Raw genomic sequence first — 26486 nt, 5'->3', positions numbered from 1 at the left:
AGCGGTCGCCCGCCCACGGCGCCATCGCGCGGTCCCTAGTTAAGGCGGCACAGGGCCGAGGCGGAGCGTGGGTGACTCCTCTGTTCCTTTGGGTCCGGTCGTCTGTGATACTGCAGTGCAGACATGGCAGAACCGCAGCCCCCGTCCGGCGGCCTCACTGACGAGGCCGCCCTCAGTTGCTGCTCCGACGCGGACCCCAGTACCAAGGTGGGCGCAGGACCGAAGGGAACGGCTCCCCGAGCCCCGCTAGGCCGGGACCGGGCCGCATTCTATCCAACCCCATCCCGCCGCCGCTGCAGGTCCGCCGGCCTCGGGCGGGCGGACTGGAGCGTGCTGGGAAGAGGGATAATGGTGTTCGATGGGGCGATGGTGGGGCCCGCGAAGTGTGGAGGGGATCCGTTGCCTCAGCTGGTTTCAAAGACTGCGACCCTGTTTTGAATTGGCTTGTTTATGTTGCGACGGTGGCTGGAAGCCAGGCCAACCCGGGGTCAGGTTTCCCAAATCAGTCGCCAAGGCCCACGAGAACAGTAGTTTCAGAACTCCCAGAAATAGGTTCAAAGATACCTGTCCTGTGCCAGTCCTGCCCAGCCTCGTTTTTCCTTACCACCCTGACTCCAGTCTTAACTCCTGCAAACTAATTTGATCGCTTTGAGTTTAACCGCGCCCAGAATTTCACTTTTGCTTGCATGGCCTTTGCTGTGGGTCACAACCGCCCTTCTTGCCTTCCTCGTCTTGGTGGGGCCCAGGAGAGATTACAGAATCACAGAGTTTGGATCTGAAAGGAATCTTAGAATTTCCTTCTCTTACCCTCTCGTTTTACAGTAATGACCCAGTAAAAGAAATGACCTGTTGCATACGAAGGCTTTCACTTACCGAACATGTCTTTACTGAGTAAGAATCAGTGTAACTCACTCAGGTGTGGTGTCTCGGTTGCAATGTTAAGATCAGACACAGTTGGTGGGCGCGGTGGCTCATGCCTGTAATCCCAGCGCTTTGGGAGGCCAAGGCGGGCGGATCACGAGGTCAGGAGATCGAGACCATCCTGGCTAACACCGTGAAACCCCGTCTCTGTTAAAAATACAAAAAAATGAGCCGGGCGTTGTGGCAGGCACCTGTAGTCCCAGCTACTCCGGAGGCTGGGGCAGGAGAATGGCGTGAACCCGGGAGATGGAGTTGCAGTGAGCCGAGATTGTGGCACTGCACTCCAGCCTGGGCGACAGAGAGAGACTCCATCTCAAAAAAAAAAAAAAGATCAGACACAGTAACTGCTGTTTATTCCAGTGAAGTCATCAGTGTCTGTAAACGCCTTTGTATTTATTCATTTGACTACATCATTTGTAAATTCCTTGAAGACTGAATATGGGCTTCGTGCAGACCTTTAAAAGGGATAGATAAGTGGTCCATGACTCTGGTCCCTGCTTGTTCCTTACCTTCAAGGCAAAGAGTCAGACACCGCTCATTGCTAAAACTTTTGACTAGCACCTGGTACTTGGCTTAAAAAGAATGTTAGTCATTGCAAAATTAAGGGGGAAGGTAAAAAAAATTCCCTGTCATACTCATCTCACTTGTATTTCCCTTAATATTAATACTTGTTTTTTTCATGTAATATAAATTGAGTCACTCAGTGTAAAATATTTTCCCAGATAACTAGGGGTTTTATGTAATGGATTATTTCTTTTTTTTCTTTTCTTTTTTTTTTTTTTGAGACGGAGTCTCGCTCTGTCGCCCGGGCTGGAGTGCAGTGGCCGGATCTCAGCTCACTGCAAGCTCCGCCTCCCGGGTTTACGCCATTCTCCTGCCTCAGCCTCCTAAGTAGCTGGGATTATAGGTGCCCGCCAACTTACCCGGCTAGTTTTTTGTATTTTTTAGTAGAGACGGGGTTTCACGGTGTTAGCCAGGATGGTCTTGATCTCCTGACCTCGTGATCCACCCGTCTCGGCCTCCCAAAGTGCTGGGATTACAGGCTTGAGCCACCGCGCCCGGCTGATTATTTCAAATAAAAAGGATTCCAGGGAGATCTTTATAAAATACAATAAGTAAATGTCCTTGCAGCTTAGTTTACATTCCATAGTATCTAAATTCCTCTTGATGATTTGGAGTAATTAATTTTGAGGTCAGTAATTTTTGGCCATAGGAATACCACATGGAGACATAAAATGGAATATATAATAATAGCTGGTATATATTGAGTGTGCCAGGCCCTGGCTTGGTTTTTAAGTACATTGTTTAATTTAATCCTAATAACAACCCTATAAAGAAGGCATAACTTGGGCACATAGAGGTGTTCAGTGATTTGCCCAGGGAGGAGCCCACACCTCCAGCCTCCACCCTGTTCTGCTTCTGGGGTGCTGACTCCAGCAGTAATTTTGGAATTTGCTGTCGGAGGAACCCGCTCCCAATATTTCAGTGTAGGTTCTTTCTATTTTCCATAAGTGTTGGCTGGCTGAGATATAAAGAGAGGAATTTTACAGCTGGGCCACCAGGGGTGACATCACATTATCAGTAGGACCGTGATGCCCCCTGAGCCTCAAACCAGCAAATTTTTAAAGGGTTTCAAAAAGGGGAGGGGAGTGTAAGAACAGGGAGTAGGTACAAAGATTACATGCTTCAAAGGGCAAAAAGCAGAACTACTGATAAGGGTCTAACAAAGATCACATGCTTCTGAGGGAACAGGACAAAGGGCAAAAGCAGAACTACTGGTAATGGTCTATGTTCAGCAGTGCATGTATTGTCTTGATAAACATCTTAACAGAAAACAGGGTTCAAGAGCAGAGAACCGATCTGACCACAAATTTACCAGGGCAGTTTTTCTGCATCCTAGTAAGCCTGAGGGTACTGCAGGAGACCAGGGCATATCTCAGTCCTTATCTCAACTGCACAAGACAGACATTCCCAGAGCAGCCGTTTATAGACCTCCCCCCAGGAATGCGTTCCTTTCCCAGGGTATTAATATCAATATTCCTTGCTAGGAAAAGAATATAGCGATATCTTCCCTACTTGCACATTTATAGACTCTCTGCAAGAAGGAAAATATGGCTCTTTTTGCCCAACCCCGCAGGCAGTCAGACCTTATGGTTGTCTTCCCTTGTTCCCTAAAAATCGCTATTATTCTGTTCTTTTTCAAGGTGCACTGATTTCATATTGTTCAAACACACGTTTTATAATCAATTTGTACAGTTAACACAATTATCACAGTGGTCCTGAGGTGACATACATCCTCAGCTTACGAAGATAACAGGATTAAGAGATTAAAGTAAAGGCGGGCATAAGAAATTATAAAAGTATTATTTGGAAACTGATAAATGTCCATATTAAAATGAAATCTTCACAATTTATGTTCCTCTACTGTGGCTCCAGCTGGTCCCTCCATTCAGGGTCCCTGACTTCCCTCAACAATTTGCCATAAAGGAAAATAAAAAGCTTCAATGAAGGCTGGGCATGGTGACTCATGCCTGTAATCTCAGCACTTTGGGAGGCTGAGGCGGGTGGATCACCTGAGGTCAGGAGTTCGAGACCAGCCTGGCCAACGTGGCAAAACTCTGTCTCTACTAAAAATACAAAAATTAGCTGGGCGTGGTGGTGGGCACCTCTAATCCCAGCTACATGGGAGGCTGAGGCAGGAGAATTACTTGAACCCAGGAGGCGGAGGTTGCAGGGAGCTGAGATCATGCACTGCATTCCAGCTTGGGTGACAGAGTGTGACTCTGTCAAAAAAACAAAAAAACCTCAATGAATTAAATTCAGTTTGACCACTTGATACATTTACACCGTATGTAAAGAAGATGGTAAATACTTTGGGGATACTTGGATAAACAAGACAAGGTTCCCTCCCTTCACCAACTTATATCAATTCTAATACACAATGAACCTGGGGTTAGTGTGCTATTGAAATTATAAATCACCCTGCGATCACAGAGGAGGTAGAGGTTTTTAAAGGTAGCATCAGTGGAATGGGTTATGCACAGGATATTTGGAGCCTGAAGACCTGCATTTGAATCCCCACTTCTGTCATTGGCTGCGGACCTTGCCAGGGCACTTGGGCTGAGTTTGTAGAAAGAGCATAAACATATCTCAGAGAGCTGCTATGAGGATAAAATGACATGTATTATGTTCTCTAAACTATGAAGACTGATACAATTCAAGGTTGTATTTCAGCTGTGGGGATGAGGGCACACATCAAAAAGATGGTGGTGATGGGCCCATGCCTTGATAGATGAGTAGGATTCCAACAGAGTACATGGGAAGGCATTCTAGATGAAGGAAACATCTTAGCAAAAATCTAGTTTTAGGATGGCAGAATTGCAATGCAGGGCAGGTACTGGAGGGTTACTTAAATGTTATTGGTTGCAGGTCAGGTTATCTCAGCAGTGGTGGGAAAGGCTAACATAATAGGTTGGGGCCAGATTCTGGAGTCAGCTTTGAGTGTCGCATCTAAGGAAGTTGGATTTTATATAGATTAGTGGGGAATGAGTCAGGGTTTTGAAGTATTCTATAAAGTAGATTGGAAGGATCCAAGTCTGGAGGTGATTAGGCCACTTAAAAAGCTCTTCCAGAAGGTGAGATAAATGATGAGGGTCTCGTTTGTAAAGAAGAGAGCAGCAGTGGCACAAACTCAACTTGTTTTTTGATCATTAGCATCTTCATTGTAAAAGAAGTCCAAAGAATGTATGGCTATACTCATTTTGGGCAATCTTTCTGGGCTTTCTTTAAAAGGTCAGATTCTCCTGGTAACAGAGGGAGACTCCATTTCAAAAAAAAAGAAAAAAAGATCAGATTCTCCTTCCAAGTAGTGATCTCCTGGAGATCTTTCCTTTTTTACTGTCTGTATCTGTGTCCACTGATACAGTAGACAATGTCCTCAGTGTTACTGTTATTTCTACCACCACTACCAATATCTGTTTTCACATCATTCCACACATATATATGAATATATATATATGTGGGGCCCCTGTCCAATCGAGGTAGATTGGTAGAATTGAATGCAGTAGAAGGGAGAATAGGGAATGGAAAGGAGGAAGGAAGAAGGGCAATGGCCAGATAAATGGCTATTCTAGGCATAGAGAATTATAATATATACAAAGGCATAATGACATCAGAGAACTGAGGCAGGGGCCTACAGGTAACACAGTGAATGAAGTTATAAGCAGTGGGACTTGAGGGAAGGGTGACCAAAATAATCACTGGGGTACTCAAAGAAAAGATGAGAACTCCCATTATATTCATTTGTTTTTCTCACCCTGTAATGATGTCTATTTAAGTGATAAGGGTATGAAATAGAAAATGTTTGAGATGACCAGTTTAGGGGAGTGGTGATAACCATTGGTGTTAGAGAAGTATACAGCTACATATGTGCTTGCATTTGGGACTGTCTCTCAAACGTGTTCGGGAAGCACTGCAGTATTGATTTTTAAGCCAAAAATGACGTGACAGGGTTTTCTTTATGGAAAGATCACTCCAAATTGCATGCACATAAGCCTACGAAAAGCAAAGAGATAATAGTCTAGGCAGGAAGTAGTGAGGACTTCTTGCTTTCCTCAAGATACACTGAAGGCAGTTGAAAAGCTCATTTTTAAAAGTCTGGAGAAAACAACTTTGTTCACTTTTGTTTTGTGGAAGATATGACACCTAGTAATAAAGAGTTAACAAACCCTTTCCCCTTTTATGAAAATTTGACTTTTTGTTAACTCCCTAGTTTCCCAGGAAACAATGAAAAATCGTGTTTGTTGCTTATGGTAAAAATAACCCAATTGGTAAATTGCATCTGGAGAGGGAGAATTGTAAATACCTGAAAGGAAGCCATAGCTTTAGACTTCCCTGATTGTAGTGACTCTTATAACTGTCCCTTGTGGAGATTCTGGAAGTTCTGCCTATGGAGTTGTTACTAGAGATACTGGCTCCTGTGGTACATGGGGCCTTCTGCCCTAGAGTGATTCTCATTCATATCCAGTGTGAATCTTCTCCCTGTACCTGATCTGTGTAGACTCCTGTAAGGACTCCCACTGAAGAGGAACACCTACCTGATACTTCTTTGTTGGCAATCTGTTTTTCTAACTGATACCCTTTTGAGTAAACTAGTACCATGTAAGGCCTATGGCTATGGTTGTCTTACAAGTCTGGATGTTTAGTTGAGCCTTAAGAAGACTTTTGAGGCCGGGCCTGGTGGCTCACATCTGTAATCCCAGCACTTTGGGAGGCCAAGGTGGGCAGATCACGAGGTCAGGAGTTCGAGATCAGCCTGACTAACATGGTGAAATCCTGTCTCTACTAAAAATACAAAAGAATTAGCCAGGCGTGGTGGCACGTGCCTGTAATCCCAGCTACTTGGGGGGCTGAGACAGGAGAATAGCTTGAACCTGGGAGGTGGAGGTTGCAGTGAGCCGAGATTGTGCCATTGCACTCCATCCTGGGCGACAAAGCAGGACTCCGTCTGAAGAAAAAAAAAAGAAGGCTTTCTGTTGGGAGCAGTATAACACTTTTGAAAGTTATTTGACAAAGTAGATAGTCTCTAAAGGGAATTGGTCTCAGTCTTATTAAGGTTGAAACACAACACTTTTTAAACCAGAGAAATTTTTTAATTTCTGAAAACGTAGCTAATGCAAGTGTGGAATTTCTCCTTTCTGCAGACTGAGGATAGCAGAGGTGCTATGGTCTGAACGTGTCCCTTCAAAATTCATATGTTGAAATCTTAATCCCTGAGGCAGGTATTAGGAGGTGGGGCCTTTCAGAAAGTGATTAGGTAGGTCATGAGGTCAAAGTCTTCATGATTAGGATTAGCATCCTATAAAAGAGACTGTAAAGAGTGATCAAGCCCTTCTGCCATGTGAGGTCACAGTGCAAAGATACCATCTATGAGGACAGAGACTAAATCTGCAAGTGCTTTGATCTTGGACTTCCTAGTCTCCAAACCTGTGAGAAATAAATGTTTGTTGTTTATAAGCCACCCAGTTTATGGAATTTTTGTTACAGCAGCCTAAATGGACTAAGATAAGAGGCGATGGAGATTTTAACTTTAAGTAAGATGTAACCTCTTACAAAGCTCTGTAGTAATACTTCTAGAGAAATAAGTATCTTCATCACTAGAAGCAAATTTGAGATTTCGTAGGGAGAAAACACAAAGTCAAACAACGTTTTTATCATTGTTGTGGCTTTTTGACCAGTTTTGATTCATCCTGAAAATAGACATATTGTAACCAAATACACTCATATCCCATTGTGGGAGGCAATTGTATAAAATTCATTTAGAGACTCTGCTTCTGACAAGATGAAGTAGACATACTTTTCCTTATTCCTCCTGCTAAGTACAACTAAAAACTCTGGACATGATATATAAGACAAATATTGGAAGACTCTGAAAGGTGGTGAGAAGAAGGTAGACTGGCTAGGGACCTTGAGACCCTAGAAACAACAAGGTGATGAGTTTCCTAAGTTTTCTTTTTGCCTAATATAGCCCAGACTTGAAGCTGAAGAAGCTAGTAACCTGGAAATGCTGATGGACATAGACCAAAGAAAAGCCTAATGAAAGCCTGCTCTCTAGCCACAGGACCTGGAAATGGGCAGTATTTCCTGGCAAGAAAGAAAACTTTTAGACAATAACTGCTCTACTCCAATTAAACTCCATAGAAAACACTGGGGCCTCAGTCCCACCCATGCCAGCAAAAGCTGAGTGGGGAGCCTAGATTTTCCCCCAACCAGATGTAATGAGCTGCCCAGCCTTCCCCTGCCAAGGTGAGTAGGGAGCCAGGACTTTCATCCTGCCAGGCCTTCCCCTCTTGGGGAAAAATCCCCTTTAGGAATGAGGAACCTAAAATTCCACCCCAACCCAACAGTGGAAATATTTAAGATAATTATAAGTGGGAGAAGGTACAGGGATTTAAAGAGAGGTGAGGTTTCTGTACCTTGTTCAAACTAATAAAATGATGTCACCAAATGACTGATAAGTTACATGTGTGTATATACATATACACATGTATGTCTGTATATATGTGTATGTGTATATGTATATATACGCCGTATGTGTATGCATCTATAGTAGCACCTAGAGCCACCACTTAAAAAGCTATACAAAGAGATACATGCAAAAACACTATAGGTAAATCAAAATTGAATTTTAAAAATGTTCCAGTGACTCAGAGAAAGGCAAAAAGAAGAAAGAAAACATTAAAAAAGAAAGAACAAACAGAAAACAAACATGAATAAAATGGCCAACTTAAGCCCTAACATTTCAGTACTTACATTAGATATAAATACATTAATTAAGAGCCAGTGATTGATAGAGTGGATTAAAAAATGTGCCTCGGATGTATGCTGTCTACATGACACTCACTTCCAATATGATAGAGATAAGTTAAAAGTAAAAGGATAGAAAAGATAAATCATGCAGATATTCATCAAAAGAAAGCAGGAGTGGCTATCTTCATAACAGATAAAGTAGACTTTGGAGCAAAGAAAATTACCAGACATAAGAAGTACATTAGAGAGTGATAAAAGAGTTGTGATTGACCAAGATGACATAGTAATTATAAATGTATGTTACTAAACAGCAGAGCTATGAAACACATGAAGCAAAACTGATGTAACTGAAAGGAGAAATAGAAAAATCTAAAATTATAGTTGGAGACCTCAACACTACTCTTTCTTTTTTTTTTTTTGAGACAGGTGTCACTCCTGTCACCCAGGCTGGAGTGCAGTGGTGCTGTCTCAGCTCACTACAGTCTCTGCTTCCTGGGTTCAAGGGGTCCTCCTGCCTCAGTCTCCCGAGGAGCTGGGACTACAGGTGTGCGCTACCATACCCAGCTAATTTTTGTATTTTTTGTAGAAATGAGGTCTCACTATATTGCCCAGGCTGGTCTTGAACTCCTGGGCTCAAGCAATCCACCCACCTCGGCTTCCCAAAGTACTGGGATTACAAGCTTGAGCCACCATGCCCAGCCAACACTCCTCTTTCAACAATTGATAGAACTAGACAGAAAATTAACAAGGAAACAGAAGAACTCAACAATATCATCAACAAATAAGATCTAATTAGTATTTGTAGAATGTTCCACCCAACAACAACAGAGTTCCCCTTTTTTTTTCAACTATCTGTAGAACATATACCAAAGTAGACCATGTCCTGAGTCCTAAAGCCAACTTCAGCAAATTTAAAAGAATCGAATGATATATTCTTCAGCCACAGTGGAATCAAACTAGAAGTCAGTAGCAGAAACATAGTAAGAACATCTTCAAGCACTGGGAAACTAAACAGCACACTTCTAAATAAATTTTCCATGGATCAAAAAGGAAGTCTTGGGAAATTTTTAAATATTTTGAGCTGCGGCCGGGTGCGGTGACTCACCCCTGTAATCCCAGCACTTTGGGAGGCCGAGGCGGGCGATCACGAGGTCAGGAGATCGAGACCATCCTGGCTAACAGTGAAACCCCATCTCTACTAAAAACACAAAAAATTAGCCGGGCGTGGTGGTGGGCGCCTGTAGTCCCAGCTACTCGGGAGGCTGAGACAGGAGAATGGCGTGAACCTGGGAGGTGGAGCTTGCAGTGAGCCGTGATCACGCCACTGCACTCCATCCTGGGCGACAGAGCAAGACTCTGTCTCAAAAAAATATATATATATATATTTTGAGCTGAATGAAAATGAAAAAGGAATCGTAGCTAAACAGTGCAAAGGGGGAAATTTATAGCACTGACTGCATACATTACAAAAGAGGAAAAGTCTCAAATTAATAGCTTAAGCTTCCTCCTAAGAAACTAGAAAATGAAGAGCAAAATAAACCCAAAGGAAGCAGAAGGAAGGAAATAGAAAAGCAGAAATTAATGAAATTAAAAACAGAATATCAGTAAAACAGAGCTGGTTCTTTGAAAAGACCAGTAGAATCGACAAACCTGTAGCAAGACTGACAATGAAAACAAAGAAACACAAACTATCAATATCAGGAATGAAACAGGGGATACACTACAGACCTTTCTGAGGTAAGAAAGATAAGGGAATACTAAAAACAACTTAGTATACATAAATTTGACAACTTGAATTGGACAAATTCCTCATCCAATATGAACTCATATGATGAGTCCTATAACTTAAGGCAATTGGATTTATGATTAACAAACTTCCAAAGAAGCTCTGTCCAGACCCAGGTGATTTCACTGGAGAATTCTACCAAATGTAAAAGAAGAATTAACATCAATTATACATAACCCCTTCCAGAAAACTGAAGACAGGAGAACACTTTCCAATTCATTTGATAAAGCTAATATTACCCTGATACCAAAAACAAATGAAGACAGTACAACAAAACTACAGACCAATATCTCTAATGAATATAAATGTAAAAACCCTTGACAAAATATTAGTAAACAGAATTCAACAATATATATAGAAAGAATTATACACCTTAAGCAAGTAGGGTTTATATCTAGGATGCAAGGCTGGTTCAGTATACAAAAATCAGTCAGTATAAACCACCATATTAAAAGGGTAAAGAAGAATCACAGATCATATCAGTTGGTACAGAAAAAACATTTGACAAAATTCAACACTTTTTTTTTTTTAAGTTCAGAAAAAAATAGGAATAGAGGGGCATTTCTTTAACTTGATAAAGAGCTTCTCTTGAAAAATTAGAGCTAACATTACACTCAGTGGTGATGCTTTCTCCCTAATTTTGATAATAAGACAAGGATGTCTGCTGTTACCACTCTTATTTGACAAAGTTCTGAAAGTTCTAGACAGTGGAGTAAAGCAAGAAAAGGAAACAGACATATAGGTTGGAAAGGAAGAAGTCAAACTGTCCTTATTTGAAGATGACATGATTGTCTATATAGGGAATAATAAGTAATTTACAGAAAACTCTCAGAATTCATAAGTGAGTTCAGCAAGATTGCAGGGTACAAAATAAACATACAGAAATCAATTGCATTTCTATATACTAGCAAAGAACACACAGGCACCAAAAATTTAAAAATACAGTACCATTTGCAATTGCCCAATAAAATGAAATACTTAGGTATAAATCTAGTAAACATTTAAGGACGCATATGCTGAAAACAGCGATGGTGATGCAAAAAGTCATAGATCTAAATAAATGGAGAGATTTCAAGACTCAGCATAGTAAAGATGTCAATTCTCCCCAAATCAATATACGTGTTTAACACACTCCTTATCAAACTTTTTAAAGACAGAGACAGAGTTATTCTAGATTGAAAGGCAAAACAAAAAAACTAGAATAACAAACAATTATGGAAAAGAATGAAGTGGGAGGAATTTGTCTACCTGATTTTAAAACTTACATAGCTACAGTAGTCACTACTCTGTGGTATTGGCAGAGCGATAGAACATTGAAACACAATAGAGAACCCGAAAATATACCCACACTAGTATGCCCAACAGCTTTTTGACAAAGATGAAAAGCAGTTCACTGGAGAAAGGATAGGCTCAACAAATGGTGCTGAAGCAATTGGACATCCTTAGGTTAAAAATGAAGCTGTACCCGATTCTCATCCCTTATGCCAAAAAAAAAAAATCCATTTACTGGTGCTTAAAGGGGCCTTAATCCTTTGGTTCACATCCTTGCCTCACTTTTTTTTTTGAGACGGAGTCTCGCTCTGTGGCCCAGGCTGGAGTACAGTGGCGCCATCTCGGCTCATGCAAGCTCCGCCTCCCGGGTTCCCGCCATTCTCCTGCCTCAGCCTCCCGAGTAGCTGGGACTACAGGCGCCCGCCACTACGCCCGGCTAGTTTTTTTATATTTTTAGTAGAGACGGGGGTTTCACCGTGTTAGCCAGGATGGTCTCGATCTCCTGACCCCGTGATCCGCCCGCCTCGGCCTCCCAAAGTGCTGCGATTACAGGCGTGAGCCACCGCGCCCGGCCCCTTGCCTCACTTTTATAGTTTTGTAAGGATTGTATTGTAGGCAGGTAGGAAATGCACTAGAAATATCCTTAATTGTACCTTTGAAGTTTTCTTGGCCGGGCACAGTGGCTCACACCTGTAATCCCAGCACTTTGGGAGGCCCAGGCGGGTGGACCACAAGGTTAGGAGTTCGAGACCAGCCTGGCCAATATGGTGAAACCCCATCTCTACTAAAAATACAAAAATTAGCCAGGCGTGGTGGCAGGCGCCTGTAGTTCCAGCTACTCAGAAGGCTGAGGTAGGAAAATAGCTTGAACCCGGGAGGCGGAGCTTGCAGTGAGCCAAGATTGCCCCACTGCCCTCCAGCCTGGGTGACAGAAGGAGACTCCGTCTCAAAAAAAAAGTTTTCTTACAGTAGTTTTGTTAATTAAATTTGGAGAATGACACTTCCCCTCCCCTTGAAAAAACCTTATTATTTCTATTGTTCACCTTTTGATAAGGCAAGGCACAGGAGCAAATCTTTGTCACCCAGTAGCCATCCCAGTAAAACCAAAGATAGTTTAGGCATAAAAGACATCTTATTTTTATTGTTCTAAATTTAGAGCATGATAAGGGAAAGACACAGTTAAGTTAAGGACTGTCAGGTGAGACAAGACATGAGCATAGCATAAATCTTTTTAAAACAGGAGATACATGTATTTTAAACGGTATTTTAGAACCATACCAATACACAGCAATAATTTTTAGGAACTTAACTTTTTACAACAGAAACTTTTTCTCAAGATCATGCAAGTGTTTACAAGAGGCACAGGGAGTTAACAGACTATTTTGGTGATATAAATAAAACTCTGTTATCTGAGCATAGAATAACTTGATCATTTTTTAAAAAATAAGCCCTACTTGTTTTTATATCCATTTAACAATTTGTAGCAAAGGATTTATAAGCCTCTATTTTGTAAATAAATTCACTAACATTGAATATATCTTACTTTTTTTGCCACGTATACACTTTTTAAAGTGAATGTTAATATTATTTATGTGTATGTATTTAGGCAAATATAGTACATAGTTCTCTTAATAATAAAGTTAAAGGCCGTAACATTAATTTTAAGATATAATTAATCTCAATAGCATATTAAGTGATACTTGTTTTCATATGCATATGTATATATATTACATTTTTAAAACTTAATATACCATTGTATATATTCCCATGCCATTAGACTTAATATACCATCTGTATATATCTCCATGCCATTTAATGTATCTCTACGCAGCATTTTAAGTGTTTTCCATAATATTCTATTATGCCTGTGTTATACTATCTAGCTATTCCTTTGTTGTTAGAGGAAGTTCGTGGTTTAAAAGCAAGGACTTTGGAATCAGATTGCTTGGGCTGGAATTTTTTCTCTGCCACTTACTTTCTCAGCAGTAAAATGGGGATGATAATAATGTGTATCTCATGGGCTTGTTGTGAAGATTACATGAATTAGTTTCTGTGAATCTCTTAGAACAGCATCTGGCACATAGTTATTGTGTAAGTGCTGTGATGGATGCCTTTGTACATAAATCTTTGTCAGAGTATTTCCTTAGAATTTTAGAAAGAAAACATCTTGGTCAAAGAATATGAATTCTTAGACTGAGGCAGGTGGATCATGAGGTCAGGAGTTCAAGAACCAGACTGGTCCTGATCATGAGGTCAGGAGTTCAAGAACCAGACTGGTCAACTAAAAATACAAAAAATTTGCCGGGCGTGGTGGTGCATGCCTGTAGTCCCAGCTGCTTGGGAGGCTGAGGCAGGAGAATCGCTTGAACCCGGGAGGCAGAGGTTGCAGTGAGCCAAGATCACACCATTGCACTCCAGCGTGGGCAACAGGAGTGAAACTCCATCTAAAAATAATAATAATAATAATATTTATTAACACTCGCAACCTACATTGACTGTACATAAGACTTTGTCCTGCAGGTGGCTTCCTCAAGCAAACATTGTAACCAATAGAGAAGCAGCTACCACTCATATTAGCTGGGAAAGAAGGATGTTTGTTATTTTGGTAGTGTTCACAGTGCCTTGTTTTAATATATGCTTAGACCAGAATATGAAGTGGATATGGTCTTGCTGCCTTAAATTTTTTTTTTTTTTTTTTTTTGATATCACATCATGGCAGCCACAGAGTGACTTTAAATATGTTCAACAGGAGAACACCAAGGCCCAGGTGTGAGTACCAGGCTAGCACTTGGATGTGCAGAGCTACTTTTCTCTTTCTCAGCTGCTTGATAAAACCGAGACCTTTAGGACTGTAGCATCTGACTGAGAAAAGCTATCCAAATGTTCTAGAAACATGTAACCTGCCTGGTATGTGATTATAAGCTGCAAATAAAGAATTTAATTATTATATTTATTAGGATCAGTTTTAATAAGATAAAGTAGTTTTTAGGCTAGTTTTGTTTTAAATGAGAATTTTAATGCTTAAAAGACTATATTTCATTTACTTGAAATTTAGCAAAAGAGAAAAATATAATTTCCTAATGATGCTGAATGAACTATATTTGTATTTTATATGATGTGGGTTATATAGGAGAAAAATAACATGTGGCTCCAAAAGAAGTGGTCAGAATTTTCAGGCCTGTTTTGTCAAGCCATGGGTATAATAGAAAAAAAAAAAAATCTGTTAGGAAGCACCAGTGAGGTTCACAGCCTCATGTTCTGGAAGGTACATACCAATGGTAAAGGGAGACCAAAAATTAGAGGCCTCAGATAGTTAATTACTTAGTGTCAGCTTCTTATCTATAACATGGGATATGAATATCTATCGATAGTGATACCATGTAGAGTTATTATACATAGTTAAGTCCTAAGTCAAATTATTAATGCTATTAATAATCTTAACTCCATGAATTTACATACCTTCTACCCTTTCCTCAGTTAAGCCTTCTGTTTCCTGGTGAATAAGTTGAACAGTTTCCCAAAGGTGTTAGCAACAGTAACCCTTTTAGTTATTTAGGAGTCTAGGATCTTGTGAGCAACTCTTTGCTAATTTGCATGGTCACCAGTAAATGGTTCTAGAAGGGCATTTATGCCTTCATTCAACAAATATTATAGTGATCAAACTCTATGTGTAAAATCAGTGTCTTGATTTGGGTAGCCCCAAAGCAGACTAGAGAGAAAGTTGTGGTTTTAAGTCGTTTGAGAAGTAGTCCCAGAGAGCTCTGTGGAGTTAGGGAGAGAGGGTGATCATAGGTGTATACGAGTGGATTACCAATGTGGGCAACTGAGTTTCAATCCTGCTGGGGATTGTTTGAGGGACTTTCTGGTTCCTGCCTCCGAATTGTCCCACCAAGGGACAAGGATGCCAGGTTTTTTATCCACCATTGGTTGAAGGTCATTTCTGCGGTGTAAACTTTCTGACACTTTGGACTTGTACCACACAGGGGCCTGCAACCAGAAAACACCACTGGGCAGAGAGCCCTCGCAAGTTGTAGGTGGTAAGTTAACAATTGTGTTATAATGGTGGACTGTTTTCGTATCTTGTTACAGAGAGCACAATTAATATTGGTAATAAATGGTAAAAGTGAAAGATGTTTAATATAAATATTTTTCCATAGGATTTTCTATTGCAGCAGACCATGCTACGAGTGAAAGATCCTAAGAAGTCACTGGATTTTTATACTAGAGTTCTTGGAATGACGTAAGTCAAGTACTTAGTGGCACCTTAATGTTTAAATATATAGCTTTGCAAATCTAGAGAGTGTTTTCAGACCCATCTTAAAGTTTGTTTCAGAAGTAACAGAAGTTCTTTTGGCCAGGAGTCTGTGATTAGGCCTGTCTGGACCCGGCTTCTCTCTTAAGTTCTTTTTCTTCTCTATCCCAGCCAGCCTGAAAGGGCAAAACAAGACAAAAATAGTTGCATTTTCTCCAGCCTCCCTTCTCTGAGAGCTCCCAGCTAAATCCTTAATGTATTCAGACCACTTTTGATGTTCTGGCCACTTTTAGCCTCTTGTTTACTTCAGAAAAGTTATAGATAATAAGGACTTACAACTTAGAAAACCAATGGGTTTACTTAAAAGTGACCATCTGTTCCATTTTTCTAGGCTGTGTTTTCTTTTGCTCAACAGGTCATATCCACTGATCTTGCAATCCTAAAGCATATTTATTTGTTTATTTTTCTTTTTTTCTCCAGCTTTACTGAGGTATATTGAGAAATAATTTTGTCACAATGTTTATTTGTTTCCCTAAGTTATGTGAGCATTTTGTTTTTGATCATATAGATGTATGAATAATAAAATAATCTTTAAATTTAGTGCCTAGAAAACCTCCATTCACATTGAGAGAAAAATTTAAGTAATGTATGTCTATATTTAGAAAATTTGACCAGTTCAGAAAAATTCAAAATGAAAAGTGATGGCTTCCCTCCCCAAGTTCTCCCCAGAGATAACTGCTGTTCAGTTTATTATTTTTTTTTCTAGAAAAAGGTATTATGAATATATTTATAACATATTTAAAGGACAAAATGAAATCAGATTTATTGAACACTTTGCCAGGCACTTCAAATGTTATTTTGTTTAGTCTTCACATCAGTCTTAGGAGGTAACTTTTATCCCCATTTCACAGATGGGAAAAGCAAAGCTTAACAAGATGGAGTTACTAGCTCCAAATCCCATGGTTGACATATGGCAGGGCTGGAACCTGTATCCATTGTCTGATGGGCTCTAATGTTGACTTTGTGTGTGGAGCCCTCCTATTGGAGGGTACGACTTGGGTACAAGTTGACAGTAAGCTGGGAGATTTGCACAGCTGAGAAAAGCAAGTTGCAACAGTTTCATTTCCTTCAGTCCCGTCTGATTGGTCCATAAGGGTTGTGTAGTCTGCTTTAGTAGGTGCAGAGATTGTTTTTCATGATTGGAGTGTTTGAGGTGTTTGATACTTTATTATAAACATGTTAGAGTAAATCTTATTTGTGATAAGTCAATGCAAGGATCTAAGTGGGCCAAGGCATATTATATAGCAGTGATAATGAAATAAAAGATTGGAAGCAGAACTCTAGAAACTTACCATTTGCTATATGCTTCAGCCATTTGCTCTTATTGATTATGAACAAAGTCATATTTGAGCATTCAATCCTGAATAAAGAAAATCATATATGCATTCTCATGCCACCTTACTCCTTGCCAAATAATCCTACACTATTTAAAGTCACTTAAAGTTCAGGACTTCAGTTATCTTTCTTAAAACCTCAGGATTCATAATTCATTCACTCTTTCTCTCCTATCAGTCTCTTCTACTGTCTCTTTCCCCTCAGAGAAGCGTAAGTCTTCTCTGTTCCAGAATATTCCTTGCCCTCTGCTCCCTTGCCCTTTTCCCCATTGTCACTGTCATGCTTGCTACTGTTTTACCTGCTCACCCGCCATTCTCTCTCCCCAGTACAGTATAATCCAGCTGATGCTTTCCCGTGCTGCTGACATTGCTCTCATGGGACCTTTCCATATCTCATGAGCTTTTCTTAGTCTTAATACGGTTTGATCTTTCTGCAGTATCTGATACTGTTAGCCACCTTACTGTTGACATTCACGTCTTCTGTGATATTAGTCTGTCCTTCCTCCTTTCTTACCTTAACTTCCTTTCGTAGATGTTTTGGCATAGTAAGAACACAGTAAATGTGTTTATTTAACTGAATGATATATTTATATATGTGTTTGTATGTGTGTATATATATGAAATAACAAGGTTCTTTATATTTTTCACTACAAATAAACAGAATTATCTTTTGGAGATAGCCGTTTCTATTTATTAACAAGTACCATAATTTCAGCTAAATGTTATATTTAAATAATTGATGAATTATAGTTTTTATTTTTGTATTTCAAATAGTTACAGATGCATTTTTAATATTTTTCACTGACTTTTCCTCCTGCTTCTTCCATTAAAATAGGCTTACTACATATAGCTCTTCTTTTTAGTAAAACTTGAATATTAAGTTATGTTGATTATAGTATGAATTAGCCTTTCCTGTTGTTAATGATCCAGGCTTGTTGTTTTTTCATTGCAGGTTAATCCAAAAATGTGATTTTCCTGCTATGAAGTTTTCACTCTATTTCTTGGCTTATGAGGATAAAAATGACATCCCGAAAGATAAAGAGGAAAAAATAGCCTGGGCGCTCTCCAGAAAAGCTACACTGGAGCTGACACAGTGAGTATGAGTTTCTATATTTGTATATATTTTAGATTTTTTAAGGTAGTTTTTAAAAATCTTTTTTGTTTTGTTTACTTACCAGTATAATTCAAACCAGGTCTGCCTAATCACTTCACATTTGTAATAATATATTGAAGTGTTTTTCATGCATCTTTTGATCTTCATATTGTTCTTGGGCAAATGCGATTTTTTTTTTAGAGGCAGGCTCTCTGAAGCCTCTAACTTCTAGGCAGTCCTCCTGCCTCAGCCTCCTGAGCACCTTGGACTACACATGTGTGCCACCACACCCAACTAATTATTTTTGTTTGGTTTTGGTAGAGGCATAGAGACAAGGTCTCACTATGTTGCCCAGGCTGGCCTCAAACTCCTGGCCTCAAGTGATCTGCCCACCTCGGCCTCCCGGACTGCTGGGATTATAGGCATGAGCCACCACGCCTGGCCCATTTGTCTTTTAGATAGAGAATATAAGACCCTGAAATTGTAAGATATTTGCCTGATTGTCACTAACTAATGTTTAGGTACTATAATTAGTCTTTCAGCATCCAAAAATTTATCCTTTTATTATTTTGCTACATTTTTGATCTAGAAATGTGATATCATATGTTCCTTTAAAAACTCTTCAAACCATTTTGTAATAATTAACATTCAAATTTGATATTTTTATAACATGAACACTTAAAAATGTAGGCAATTTCTTTACGTTGTTTATCTGCACACTTTAACAACTACCAAAAGAGATTGGTTTCAGAGTGTGTGATTTCTTGTGTGTCCCTTGATTCAAAATAAAGTTTTGGAATCAGGCAGACTTAGATATGAGTCTGTGACTCTAAACAAGTAAGTGGCAGTTTCATCAATAAAATGGAGATGTTCACATCTAGCCCATGGAGCTGTTTTAAGGGTTTAAATGAAATATAAAGTACTGAGCACAATAAATGAGCATTGTTATTATTCTTATTATTGTTCTTGTCCAGTACCTGCATTTACTCTCCTTAGTCTAGTTAAAATCATATATTGCCCATTTGTCCTTTCTATAGTTGAAAACTTAATATTTTTGTAGCAGGGGTTAGGCCAATTATGTAAAGTAGCATAGAAACATGGTAAGATTTCAAAGATGTTACTTTCTTTTCAGAATATCTATTCCCTAGGACATTGTAGCTATGTTTTCCTTCCTTTTGTAGCAACTGGGGCACTGAAGATGATGAGACCCAGAGTTACCACAATGGCAATTCAGACCCTCGAGGGTTTGGTGAGTTTGCTTGTGTGTATGTGATATATATAGATTTGTGTGATTTTGTATTACGTGTATAACTATGATTTTAATAAACCTAAAACATTAATGTCCTAATTAACTATGATCAATTTATTAGAGATATGATTATTTTTATTTTCCACAAATAATGTTATTTAGGAGTTGTTTAATTTCAGAGTCTTGATCTAAACATTACATTTACTGTCTCACCATGATTTACTTTTAAGTCTCAGAATTAATTTCCAGTAGACTTTTTTTTTAAAAAAAGCTGTAGTTAATACCAATCCCAGTTTCTGCTAGCACATACACTTCTGTCTTGCTCTCCAGTCTCTCAATCAAGACGACAGTATTGCAGGCTTCAGCTGGCTGCTGTAGTCAATGCCAACCACAAACCTATTAAGTATTAGTAAATGATTACTGTTTTTTGGTGTAGATTATTCTTAACTGATTAGACTGTATATGAGCTGATATTGGTTAATTTTAAATAACTTATAATTCAGGGCAACTAATTAACTACTTATACCCAGCCCATTAGACCTATATTTGTTCTTTAACATATTATAGATTTTGAACCTACCTAAGTCTGTTCCTAAGTGCCTTATGTTTTGAAATAAACAAGTTCTGGAAGCTACTTGTGGTACTTGGACACCCTGTTGTAATTATTTCTTCCTTCTCTCTGCTTTTTTCGGGGGGTACCACGTAAGGTCACATTGGAATTGCTGTTCCTGATGTACACAGTGCTTGTAAAAGGTTCGAAGAACTGGGAGTCAAATTTGTGAAGAAACCTGATGATGGTGAGTCTACTATTTACTGTGTTCAGGCCTGTCTTTAGTTAATATTTACTAAGCATCAAGAGACGCCACTGTTGTAGTAAAACCCTTTTGGCTACGAGTAACAGAAGTCTCCATTTCAACCAGATTTTTAAAAAAGAGAAATGATTGGAAGAATATCCGGGTATCTCAGGTAACTGAAAGACAGCAACTAGGGTGGCTTTCTAAGGGACTAGACACAGGACCTGGAGAGCCATCAAAACCCTAGGCTCCCTCTCCCGCTCCCCGACCCCACCCCTTTCTGTCATTGGCCACCAGCTTTCACTATCAGTGTGTATCTTTCCACCCAAAAATAAGTTCCTTAAAGTCAATTTTATCTGATGTTCATATAACGACACCAGCTCTCTTTAGTTCATAATCACATGGTGTTTCTTTTTCACCTTTTACAACCTTTGTATGTCCTTATGTTTTAGGTAGGTTTTTTGAAATAGCATATGTATGGATTTTGCTGGGTTTACATGTATTGTTATTATTTTACTTAGATCTCTTTCTGAAATATTTCAAATTAAAATTGAAATATTGAATATTTCAGAGTCTCAATCTAAACATTTGAAATATTTCACTGTTTAATTTCACCTTTTTTTAAAAAATTTAAGTATTTAATAGCCAGTGCTGGGCGAGATGGCTCCCACCTGTAATCCCAGCACTTTGGGAGGCCAAGGCGGGCGGATCACAAGGTCAGGAGATCGACACCATCTGGGCTAATATGGTGAAACCCCGTCTCTACTAAAAATAGAAAAAATTAGCCAGGCGTGGTGGCGCATGCCTGTAATCCCAGCTACTCAGGAAGCTGAGGCAGGAGAATTGCTTGAACCTGGGAGGTGGAGGTTGCCGTGAGCTGAGATCGCGCCGCTGCACTCCAGCCTGGGTGACAGAGCAACACTCCGTTTAAAAAATATATATATATTTAATACCCAAATCTTCTCCCCAATAGGAAAGGAATTTGCTTCACTCCATCCTCATTGTGTCACTATTACCTAGAGTAGGATAGTATTGATTTTATTTCTTAAAGATAATAATAAATACATCAAGGTGTTTGATCACTTTTTCTTCATTTATCTCTTGCAGTGTCTCCTTTGAGATAGGATCTCACTCTCATCCAGGCTGGGGTGCTGCAGTGGCACTGTCATAGCTCACTGTAGCCTTGAAACTCCTGGGCTCAAACAGTCCTCTGCCTCAGCCTCCTCCTAAGTACCTAGGGCCACAGGCACATGCCACCACACCCAGCTAATTGTTTTATTTTTTTTTGTAGAGATGAGTTTCTGCTACGTTGCCTAGGCTTGTCTCAAACTCCTGAGCTCAAGCGATTCTCCCACCTTGGCCTCCCAAAGCACTGGGATTATAGGCGTGAGCCCCTATGCTTAGCCTTTTTAGCATGTTTTGGATTTTTCTGTTCTTTTATTTAAATACCTCAACCAAAATGGTCTTTAAAGGGGTTTTTGTTTTTGTTTTTGTTTTTGTTTTTGAGATGGAGTTTCGCTCTTGTTGCCCAGGATGGAGTGCACAGTCTCGGCTCACTGCAACCTCCACCTCCTGGGTGCAAGTGATTCTCTTGCCTCAGCCTCCCAAATAGCTGGGATTACAGGCATGCGCAGCCGCACCTGGCTAATTTTGTATTTTTAGTAGAGATAGGGTTTCTCCATGTTGGTCAGGCTGGTCTTAAAATCCCAACCTCAGGTGATCCGCCTGCCTCAGCCTCCCAAAGTGCTGGGATTACAGGTGTGAACCACTGCACCTAGCCCTTTAAAGGGTTTTTAAGGCAAAACTTTTGAGATTCTGTGTAACTGAGAATGATGCCTTTATGTCTGAAGGACAGTTTTATCGAAAAGCCTAGGTTTAATTTCCTTCTGTCTTGAAAATACTCTTCCATTTTCTTTTTGCATATGATGTTGCTGTTGAAAAATCTGTCAATCTATGTTCCTTTGTATATTCTTCTGTCTTATTCTAGAAGCTTTTTATATTATTTCTTTGTCCTCGCCTGCATTCTGGGAGATTTCCTCAAACTAGAATACCAATTAGCTAATTTTCTCCCAAATGTGTCTGTTCTGATATTTAATTCATCTATTTTGTTCTTAAACACCTGTTATAATTTTGATCTCTAATTTTTGCTTAGTTTCCTTAATATGTTCTTATTACTTTTTTTTGAGACGGAGTCTTGCTCTGTTACCCTGGCTGAAGTGCAGTGATGTGATCATAGTTCACTGTGATCTCAAACTCCTGGGATCAAGCAATAATCCACCTCAGCCTCCCGAGTAGCTGGGACTACAGGCAAATGCCACCATGTATGGCTAATTTTTTGTTTTTTGTAGAGACAGGGTCTCACTATGTATCTCAGGCTGGTCTCAAACTCCTGGCCTCAAATGATCCTTCTGCCTCAGCCTCCCAAATTATTGGGATTACAGATGTGAACCACCACACCCGGCCGGTCATTACTTTTTCATGTTTAAATAGTCCCTGGGACTGGACATGGTGACTCATGCCTGTAATTGCAGCACTTTGGGAGGCCGAGGCAGGAGGATTGGGAGGATCACTTGAGGCCAGCAGTTCAAGGCTGCAGTGAGCTATGATTGTGCCATTGTATACCAGCCTGGGTGACATAGCAAGACCTTGTTTCTACAAAAAGGTTTTTTTAAATTATCTGGGCATGGTGGCACATGCCTGTAGTCTGTATGCCTAGCTACTTTGGAGGCTGAGGTGGGAGGATTGCTTGAGCCCAGGAGTTGGAGGCTGCAGTGAGCTATGATCACACCATTGTGCTTCATTTCAGTATGAGTGACAGAGCAAGACCCTGTCTCCAGAAAAAAAAAACGAAAATAGCTCGTGGTCCGTTATTCTAATATTTCTTCTGTTTGAATCTATAATCCATTGCTTTGGGGTTTTTTTATGGTTATGTTTCTCAAATTATTATTTTGTCCTCTCAACTTTTTTCCCCTGCAACTGTTCACTATTATAATACATCAAGCAGTGTGAATAGGAGGATGGCCAGATCCCTGTCCTTAACAACCCACATGATCTCAGGACAGTGGGCTGGATAAGCCTAGACCAGAGATTCCTAAGCACCTAGAAATGAGACTTAAACATTTCACCTTCCACAAAACAACTCTTCAGGTCGGATCTTCCCACTTCATCCCTCAGGGAAGCAGTGTTAGTAGGAGACACTTCCAATAGTATTCCCTAGCCCTGGGCATGGAGAGAGGGCTGGGGATATCATTTGGCCCTACACGTTTTTCTCAGTTTCTCACAAGCACAAGGCTCCTGCACTGCCCTTGCTTACTGCTAAGGACATCTGAACAAGCGAGAGGGCAGGTGCTGATGCACACGGCAGTGAGGGAGGAGCAAAAACAAAACTCTGTTCTCCCACAGCCATTATGTACTGCCTTCTGGTCCAGGCCAGAACTACCACCTCCCACACAGCCCAAGTTAAAACAGTCACCCCACCCCATCCTCACCCATTCTCCCCAGCCGTCACCGGCAGGATTTCTTTCTTTCTTTCCTTCTTTCTTTTCTTTTCCTTTTCTTTTCTTTTTTCCCTCCCTCCCTCCCTCCCTCCCTCCTTTCTCTCTTTCTTTCTCTTTCTCTCTTTCTTTCTTTTTCCTGCATTTTCCATCTGTGTTCCTCTAGGATTTATACTGGGATACTGGGGAAAGGAGCCAGAGATAAGAGTCAAACCAGTTCAACATATCGGTCCCCAAATAAATTTCTGAGGTCACATTTTTCCATTTAAGCAAACAGCTCTGACACACTAGACTGTCAATCTCAGTTACGAATTCCTGGGAGAAAGACTCTCGCAGAGCTTGGGATGCCGGGGATAGTGTTTAAAAGGGTTTGTATGACCCAAGTATCTGGGTCTTTTGGTTGTGGGGGTAAGCCATGCTACCAGCTCCCTTCAGCACCTCCCTATTTTCTTTTTCTTCTTTAAAATAAGACAATTTCTGTAACTACTGAACTGGTAGCATGGTATCATGAAGGTGAGGCAAATGCCTGATACCTAAAAGATGGAGCCAGTCCCACAGTTTATTTCAGGAGGACTGGTATTTGCAATGTGTGCAAGATAACATTTTAATCATTATGAAAAGTATGACTTTGGGTGACACTGACAATAAGAATTTTTAAACATTAAAACTGTAAACAAAATAATGTACTTCATTAAAATGCAAAGTAAATTTTTAATTAATAAAAGTTTTTAAGGCCAGGTACAGTGGTTTGTGCTTGTAATCCTACCACTTTGGTAGGCAAGGCAGGAGGATTGCTTGAGGCCAGGAGTTTGATACCAGCCTGGGCAGTACATTGAGATCCCGCCTCTACAAAATCAAAAAATTAGCCAGGCATGGTGGTGTGTGCCTGTGGCCTCAGCTACTTGGCAGGCTGAGCCCAGGAGATCAAGCCTGCCTTGGGCCGTGATCGTCCCATGCACTCCAGCCTGACATTCAGAGCAAGACCCTGTCTCAAAGAAAGAAAAACATTTATATGGTGTTTTCTTTTTCAGTCTTTTCAATAATGAAAAATTTCATTTCACAGGTAAAATGAAAGGCCTGGCATTTATTCAAGATCCTGATGGCTACTGGATTGAAATTTTGAATCCTAACAAAATGGCAACTTTAATGTAGTGCTGTGAGAATTCTCCTTTGAGATTTCAGAAAAGAGGAAACAATGTGATTCAAGATATTTACATACCAGAAGCATCTAGGACTGATGGATCACTGTCCTGATTCAAATTATGCTTCAGTCCATTTCCTCTTCCATTTCAGATGTTCTTTTTCGCCTAACTGTTCAGTCATTCTGGTTTTCAAGTAATGCTTTATCTTATGTCCTTGAATATAGTTGTATAACTTTACTTTTTAGGTAATATTAGAACAGTTCCCTTCAGAGGCTGCATTTGCCGCCTTCTGCCTCCTAAATATTACTGCTCTTCAAATCTGCCTTTGAATCATTTAAAAAAAAAATTAACATGTTTTTGTTGTGGTTATCTTCTGGGGTTTCAATTCCTCAGAAACAACTTTTTTCACAATGGAAAGTAAAGAACACTGAAACAGTGTTCTTTCAGTAAAGTACAAAGTGTTTATTTTACAAAAGAGAAGGTACTCTTGAGAGCAATTCAAAATCATGCTGACGAGGATACTGATGGAAAAAGTAATTTCTTCTTATTATAAAGTACATTTAAAGTTCAAGGACTAACCTTATTTATTTGGGAAAGGGGAGGAGGAAGGAAATGATACGGTACCCAGACACCGGGCTAGGCTGCAACTTTATCTCATTTAATATTCCCAGCTATCGTGTGAGAAAGAAAGCAGGCTAGGCATGTGAAATCACTTTCATGGATTATTAATGGATTTAAGATGGCATAAATCAGCTCAACTCAAGATTTCATAATCATTTTTAGTATTTAGATTGTGCCTCAAAGTTGTAGTACCTCACAATACCTCCTCCACTGGTTTCTTGTTGTAAAAACCTTCAGTGAGTTTGACCACTGTGCTCTTGGCTCTTGGTCCTGAGTACCGTGGTGAGGGAGTAAACACTAGAAGTCTTTAGTACAGAACTGCTCTAGGGACACCCGGTGATTCCTACACAAGTGGTGTTTATATTTCTCATAAGGAGTCTTCCTTACCCCAAGGTCTTCATGGTGCCAGTAGCCATATATGATAAATTATGTTCAGTGATAACTTAGTTATCAGAAATCAGCTCAGTGGTCTTCCCTGCCATGATTGACATTTGATGGGTTTTTAAAAATCAAAGTGATTTTGAAAATCTCTAATGGCTCAGAAAATAAAAACTTCCAGTTTGTGCACGACTATATTTAGATTTTTCTCTAGACTCTAGTGGAAGACCTTTGGAAAGGCCATGCCAACCGCGCTTGTACTGCTAGAAGCACTTTACGTTTCCTTTCTGGGTGAAATGGATTTATGTGAGTGCTTTAAACAAAGAGCAACACTTACAGACTGAAATAAAATGAAACTTCAAATAAGACTATGTTTAATTTGTAAACCTTTGTCCATCATGTCCTTTCTTTAAAAAAAAAAAAAAAAAAAAAAGAGCTCCCCTTAGGGAGTACTGAAAGGATTTGAAAAGGCTTGTAGGCTCATTCTGAACAGAGAACAGTTGTGATTCTGTACAGCCCGTAAAGCAGGTAGTATCTGTGGATCAGGTGGGAAGAAGAAAGTGAATAAGGAATAAAGGATTGTGGTAGGTAAAGTGCAAACAGAACATCAAAAGGTAAGGAACTTATGAAGACCAATTTCACATGTTGAGTACTAGAACTGACAAACAGGAGGGCTAATACATTCACAAATTCAGTAATTTAAGCTTTATTTCCAAGGAAAGAAGCCTTATCCACTTGCTAAGTAAAACTTTCCAAAAGATGCCCTTGCTCATTCTTTAAAT

At 39.9% G+C, this 26486-nt stretch overlaps 1 protein-coding gene across 6 annotated transcripts; it reads left to right on the top strand.

The window, feature by feature from the left end:
• On the top strand, positions 1-26090 carry GLO1 (glyoxalase I). Of its 6 annotated transcripts, XM_025383782.1 has the most exons (7): positions 7-207; positions 15271-15324; positions 15445-15527; positions 17886-18026; positions 19208-19275; positions 19983-20072; positions 24627-26090. In XM_025383782.1, exons 3-7 carry the CDS (start codon positions 15466-15468, stop codon positions 24713-24715), a joined length of 450 nt encoding a protein of 149 aa, XP_025239567.1. In that variant the 5' UTR covers positions 7-207; positions 15271-15324; positions 15445-15465; the 3' UTR covers positions 24716-26090. The 6 variants fall into 6 exon arrangements, with proteins under 6 accessions (XP_025239564.1, XP_025239567.1, XP_025239566.1 ...); XM_025383779.1 differs by lacking the exon at positions 15271-15324 and having other exon boundaries at positions 1-207; XM_025383781.1 differs by lacking the exon at positions 15271-15324 and having other exon boundaries at positions 15463-15527.
• Positions 26091-26486: the final 396 nt, after the last annotated feature.

Source organism: Theropithecus gelada, chromosome 4 (genome assembly GCF_003255815.1).
Source record: "Theropithecus gelada isolate Dixy chromosome 4, Tgel_1.0, whole genome shotgun sequence".
NCBI classification, from domain to species: domain Eukaryota; kingdom Metazoa; phylum Chordata; class Mammalia; order Primates; family Cercopithecidae; genus Theropithecus; species Theropithecus gelada.
Note: the sequence above shows the minus strand (reverse complement) of the source record. Positions and strands in the feature narration are given on the sequence as shown.

Excerpts from the sequence above, each read along its gene's own strand:
- GLO1 (XM_025383779.1), top strand. The coding sequence starts at position 124 with ATGGCAGAACCGCAGCCCCCGTCCGGCGGCCTCACTGACGAGGCCGCC. Across the intron at positions 208-15,444 it reads ACGCGGACCCCAGTACCAAG|GATTTTCTATTGCAGCAGAC; the intron begins GTGGGCGCAGGA and ends ATTTTTCCATAG. Across the intron at positions 15,528-17,885 it reads ACTAGAGTTCTTGGAATGAC|GTTAATCCAAAAATGTGATT; the intron begins GTAAGTCAAGTA and ends TTTTCATTGCAG.